This window comes from Pan paniscus, chromosome 19, assembly GCF_029289425.2.
Source record: "Pan paniscus chromosome 19, NHGRI_mPanPan1-v2.0_pri, whole genome shotgun sequence".
Classification (NCBI taxonomy): domain Eukaryota; kingdom Metazoa; phylum Chordata; class Mammalia; order Primates; family Hominidae; genus Pan; species Pan paniscus.
Genome location: NC_073268.2, coordinates 94825005 through 94831004, shown reverse-complemented (window position 1 = coordinate 94831004; position 6000 = coordinate 94825005). Strand labels below are relative to the sequence as shown.

Sequence of the window (6000 nt, the reverse complement as noted above, 5' to 3'; positions counted from 1 at the left end):
CAAGGACCGGGCCCTCCCTGGCAAGCTGGGGCCAGGTCTGACCTTCCAGGTTGGCGTCAGCAAGGACCACCCTGCCCTTCAGTGGCCGGACACGACCTTGGGCTTTCGTGAGGTAGCCTGGCTGCAGGCCAGGTCGAGTCCGCCACCCCGGGGACTTGCACCGCCCTTCAGAAACCGAAACCTGCTCGGCCCCAGGAGGCGGACCGGGAGAAGGGGCGGGGGGGGGGGGGGTGTCTCGGGACGGGGGCGTGGTCTAGAGGCGGGGGCAGGGGAGGAGCCTCGGGTGGACGCGCGTGCGCAGGCCGGAGCCTCGGGAGGAGGCCGGGTACCCGGGGTGCGGCGCGCGCGGGAGGAAGGCGGGGCCTCGGGCGAGGGGCGGGGCCTCGGGCCGGGGGCAGGGGGCGGGCGCAGGCGCAGGCGCGGGCGGGCGGGGCGCGGGGCGCGGGGCGCCGGGCGCCCGGGGCGGGGCTCCGAGCCGGGCTGAGGCGAGCGGGGGCGCGGGTGGCGCGGCGGGACGCGAGCGGAGAGCCGGAGCGCGGAGCCCGGCTCCCGCACCATGGAGGAGGACGACAGCTACGGTCAGTGCGCCCCGGCGGCGGACGCTTCCCCCTCGCTGTCCCCCAGTCCCCTCCGGGCCCGGCCGTCCGGCAGCGCTTGCGGCGGCTGGCGTTTCCCGGGGACACTGGTGCGGGACGCGGAGCCCGGGGCGACCGGCGGGCGAGCGGTGCGCGGGGCCCCCGCGGGGCGGGGGTCGCAGGGGGTTTTGAGGGATGAGGGTCGCCGGGGCCGGGGTCGCTGGCGGCGCTGAGGGATGTGGGTGGCCGGGGCGGGGGTCACAGGCCGGGCTCGCGGTCTCGCGGGGCCAGGGGTCGCCGCGAGCTCTGAGGAATGAGGGTCGTTGGGGTCGCGGGGCAGGATCTCAGGGGCTCTGAGGGATGAGAGTCGTTGGGGTCGCTGGGGTCCCCGGGGCAGGGGTCGCAGTCCGGGTCCCGGGGGGCCGAGGGGTGGAGGTCGCTGGCCCTGCCGCCCCTCTGCGGGGCTCGGGGCGGACGCGCGGATGGCCGGGCCCGCGTTCCCCGCAGTTTCCGGCCTCTCTCGGCGTCAGCGAGTTGTGCCCGGTCCACGTCTTTGTTCAGAAATGAGAACGGGGAGCGGCGCCGCCGGCGAGGCGCGGGCTCCGGGACGGCCCTGCCCGCGGGAGTCTGGGCCCGGTAGCCGCCGGTCCGGTGCGTCGCCGCCTGCCGAGACGCGGGTGTGGAGCCCGAGGGGCCCCGCGGTGGGGACGCCGCTCCTCCCCTGACTGGAGACTTGACAAGCGGAGCCGCTGTCCCGCTCCCTTCGCTCCCGCGCGCTGAGGCTGCTGGCCCGGGCCAGGGGTGCCTCCCTCCAAGAGTTTGAAATTGCAGGGGTTGCAAAAGGTTGTTTGACATGCTGTAGTTAATTTATTAAGTTTGTTCATGAGGAATTAAAAGAAAGAATGGCAAATAGAACAAGTGGTGAACTTTTGTGGTTTGGTAGTAAAGTACAAATAAAGCAGAACTCTGTGGCCAAATGGAACCCAATTCTAGTTTAATAACTAATGGGACATTTTTCTTTTTCTTTTCTTTTCTTTTTTTTTTTTTAAGAGACGAGATCTCGCTCTGTCACCCAGGCTGGAGCACAGTGGCGTGATCGTAGCTCACGTCAGCCTCTTGAGTGGCTGGAACCATACTCACGCCACCATGCCCGGCTAATTTTTTATTTTATTTTATTATTTTATTTTATTTTATTTTATTTTATTTTATTTTATTTTATTTTATTTTTGAAACGGAGTCTCACTCTGTCGCCCAGGCTGTAGTGCATTGGCGCCATCTCGGCTCACTGCAACCTCGGCCTCCCGGGCGAGCTGAGCGATTCTCCTGCCTCAGGCTCCTGAGTAGCTGGGACTACAGGCGCGTGCCACCACGCCTGTCTAATTGTTGTATTTTTAGTAGAGACGGGGTTTTGACATGTTGGCCAGGCTGGTCTTGAACTTCTGACCTCAGGGGATCCACCCGCCTCGGCCTCCCAAAGTGCTGGGATTACAGGCATGAGCCACCGCACCCAGCCCTAATTTTTTATTTTTTTAAAAGATGGGGTCTTGCCATGTTACCCAGGCTGGTCTTGAACTCCTAGACCCAAGCAGTCCTCCCACCTCTGCCTCGCAGTGTTGGGATTACAGGCCTGAGCCACCACACCCAGCCCACTTGTTACCTTATAAGTAAACAAGTAAAAGCAGCTTGTGTATTTTTTTGTTGTTTGTTTTGTTGTGTTTTTGAGACAGGGTCTAGCTCTCTTGCGCAGGCTGGAGTGCAGGGGCGCTCTCATAGCTCACTGCACGCTCTGCTTCCTGGGCTCAAGCAATCCTCTCACCTCTCTTCTCAGCCCCTCCAGTAACCTGGACTACAGGCCTGGGCTACCACGCCCTGCTAATTATTTTTATTTCTTTTTGTAGAGAGGGAGGTCTCCCTATGTTGCCTAGGCTGGTGTGAACTCCAGTTCCTATCTTGGCCTCCCAAAGTGTTGGGATTACAGGCATGAGCCACTGCTCCCAGCCTCCTTTTGTGATTAAAAGAAAAATCACCCACTGGCTGGCCCCAAAAGATTGTTCAGCCCCTCCAGATTTCACTCCTGCCTACTGCTGAGAAGCCGACAGCAGTTTTGCCTGCTGCTCTTTTCTCTGCCTCCTCTTGCCATTTAATTTCCCTCAGATCCCAGTGTCCTGCCTACCAGGCTTTCGTGGCCTCTCTTGTGTTCTTGCCTGCTGCCGTGGGCAGGAAGCTATTGGTCTGGTTGCTTTTAATACAGTGACTGCTTTGCCACCAGGCATGACATGAACTTGTACTTGAAAGAGGTAAGTGGAAGCAGGGCGTGTTAGTTTCCTATACCTGTTATATTACCACAAGCCTGGTGGCTCAAAACAACATAACATTTGTTTTAGGGTTCTGCTGTCAGAAGTCCAAAATAGGTCTCACTGGGCTAAAGCCAAGGTGTCGGACAGGCTGGTTCTTTCTGGAGGCTCAGGGGAGAACCCATTTCCTTACCTTTTCCAGCTTCTAGAGGCCACCTGTGTTCCATGGTTCATAGTCCCCCTTCCATCTTCAAAGCCAGCAGGTAGCATCTTCTCTTTTCTCTCGACCTCCTACCTCCCTCTTATTAAGATCCTTGTGATTATAGTGGGACCCACCTGGATAATCAAGGATAAGGATTAGCAACCTTAATTCCATCTGTTACCTTAATTCCCCTTCTGCCATGTAAGGTAACCTATTCACAAGTTCTGGGGATTAGTACCCGGACATCTTTAGGGGCTATTATTCTGTCTGCCACACACGAAGATGAGAAAGTTTGTAAGTTTATTCTTCCCCTTTCTTTTTTTTTTTTTTTTTTTGAGATGGAGTTTCACTCTTGTTGCCCAGGCTGGAGTGCAATGGCACAATCTCGGCTCACTGCAACCTCTGCCTCCCAGCTTCAAGCGATTCTCCTGCCTCAGCCTCCTGAGTAGCTGGGATTACAGGCATGCGCCACCACGCCTGGCTAATTTTGTATTTTTAGTAGAGACAGGGTTTCTCTATGTTGTCCAGGCTGGTCTCAAACTCTTGACCTCAGGTGATCTGCCTGCCTAAGCCTCCCAAAGTGCTGGGATTACAGGCATGAACCACCCCGCCCGGCCTGTTCCCCTTTCTACAGTTTTAAATATCATCCTTTTATTTTGGAGGAACTAAAAAGATTGAAGATTCCCCACCCAGAGGGTCACCACACAAAAAGTACCTGATGGTGTAAGATGATCATATGAAGAATAAGACTCCCAGGTTCTTTAAGGTTTGTGTTAGTCTCCAGAACCGTCCATTTCCCTCATAGGTTTCACAGAGAATTTACCTTGACCAGATCCCACATTGTAAAAGGAAATGTGTGTGATGGATTCATAAAGCATATAACATGACGTGTTCAGACGTCACCTCAGAACTTCCATTGTTTTCTTTTAAACAAACTTTTTATTATTATTATTTTTTAAATAGATGCAGAGTCTCACTGTGTTGCGCAGGCTGGTCTAAAACCATCCTCTCCAGCCTTGGCCTCTGAAAGTGTTGGGATGAGTCACTGTGCCAGGCCTAATTAAACTTTTTCTTTCTTTCTTTCTTTTTTTTTTTTTGAGATGGAGTCTCACTGTGTTGCCCAGGCTGGAGTGCGGTGACGCAGTCTTGGTTCACTGCAACCTCTGCCTCCTGGGTTCAAGTGATTCTTCTGCCTCAGCCTCCCAAGTAGCTGGGATTACAGGCACCAGCCACCACACCCGGCTGATTTTTGTGTTTTTAGTAGAAATGGGGTTTCACCATATTCCAGGCTGGTCTTAAACTCCTGACCTCAAGTGATCCACCTGCCTTGGCCTCCCAAAGTGCTGGGATTACAGGCATGAGCCACCACGCCCGGCCCTAAATAAACTTTTTAAACCTTAATTTTTTTTTCTTTTTTTTTTTTTTTTTTTGAGACAGTCTTGTTCTGTCACCCAGGCTGGAGTGTGGTGGCACAGTCTTAGCTCCCTGCAGCTTCCACCTCCTGGGTTCATGCGATTCTCCCTCAGCTTTCTGAGTAGGGGTTACTACAGGCACATGCTATCATGTCTGGCTAATTTTTGTGTTTTTAGTAAAGATGGGGTTTCCCCATGTTGGCCAGGCTGGTCTTGAACTCCTGACCTCAATTGATCTGCCTGCTTCAGCCTCTCAAAGTGCTAGGATTACAGGCGTGAGCCACCAAGCCCAGCCTAAACCTTAATATTTGATTTTCAGAATAATGAGAAACATTTCTTGTGGTGTTAACTTTGTGTGTGCGCTGTTTTCAACAGTGCTTCCTCTGTCCCTGTCCCTGTCCCTGCTGCGTAAGTTGGTAACGTTTTGTGAATCAGCCTAGGACAGGTACCACTGTTTTTAGAATTCTTTCTTTTTTTTTTTTTTTTGTATTTTTAGTAGAGACGGGGTTTTACCATGTTAGCTAGGATGGTCTCGATCTCCTGACCTCGTGATCCGCCCGCCTCAGCCTCCCAAAGTGCTGGGATTACAGGTGTGAGCCACCGCGCCCGGCTTTAGAATTCTTTCTGGAGGGAAATGCATTGTAATTTCCTGGCTACCTTTTAGTATTAAAAAACTTTTGGAACATAGCTCATTGATAATATTCTATAGAAAAAGAGTCTTAGAGTTTCTCTGTCCAATTAAAGACAATTTCAAAAACCAACAAAAAGGCTTTCTCAGTTCCAGTACTCTTTTGTATTCATTAGATAGGGACAGTTTGGTTCAGACTACACCTGTGTGGGATATATCTTTACTGGTTTGTTTATTTATTTAATTAATTTATTTTTATGTATTTATTTTTGAGATGGAGTCTTGCTCTGTTGCCCAGGCTAGAGTGCAGTGGCGCAATCTCGGCTCACTGCCAGCTCTGCCTCCTGGGTTCACACCATCTCCTGCCTCAGCCTCCTGAGTAGCTGGGACTACAGGCACCCGCCACCACGCCCGGCTAAATTTTTGTATTTTTAGTAGAGACGGGGTTTCACCATGTTAGCCAGGATGGTCTCGATCTCCTAACCTCGTGATCCACCCGCCTTGGCCTCCCAAAGTGCTGGGATTACAGGCGTGAGCCACCGTGCCCGGCCTTATTTTTTTTTTTTTGTGAGACAGAGTTTCACTCTTGTTGCCCAGGCTAGAGTGCAATGGGGCGATCTCGGCTCACCGCAACCTCCGCCTCCCAGATTCAAGCAATTCTCCTGCCTCAGCCTCCCAAGTAGCTGGGATTACAGGCATGCGTCACCACGCCTGGCTAATTTTGTATTTTTACTGGAGACAGGGTTTCTCCATGTTGGTCAGGCTGGTCTCGAACTCCCGACCTCAGGTGATCCGCCTGCCTAGGCCTCCCAAAGTGCTGGGATTACAGGTGTGAGCCACTGCACCTGGCCTATTGGTTTCTTTTTTTTTAAAAAAAAAAAACTGTTTA

At 53.3% G+C, this 6000-nt stretch overlaps 1 protein-coding gene across 1 annotated transcript in view; it reads left to right on the top strand.

Moving 5' to 3' along the window:
- Nucleotides 1–451: 451 nt before the first annotated feature.
- Nucleotides 452–6000, top strand: part of CYTH1 (cytohesin 1) — a 108496-nt gene continuing 102947 nt past the window's right edge. The window contains exon 1 of the mRNA XM_034943008.3: nucleotides 452–578. Coding sequence (XP_034798899.1) covers nucleotides 557–578 — 22 coding nt within the window. The 5' untranslated portion in view covers nucleotides 452–556. The remainder of the gene's footprint in view (nucleotides 579–6000) is intronic.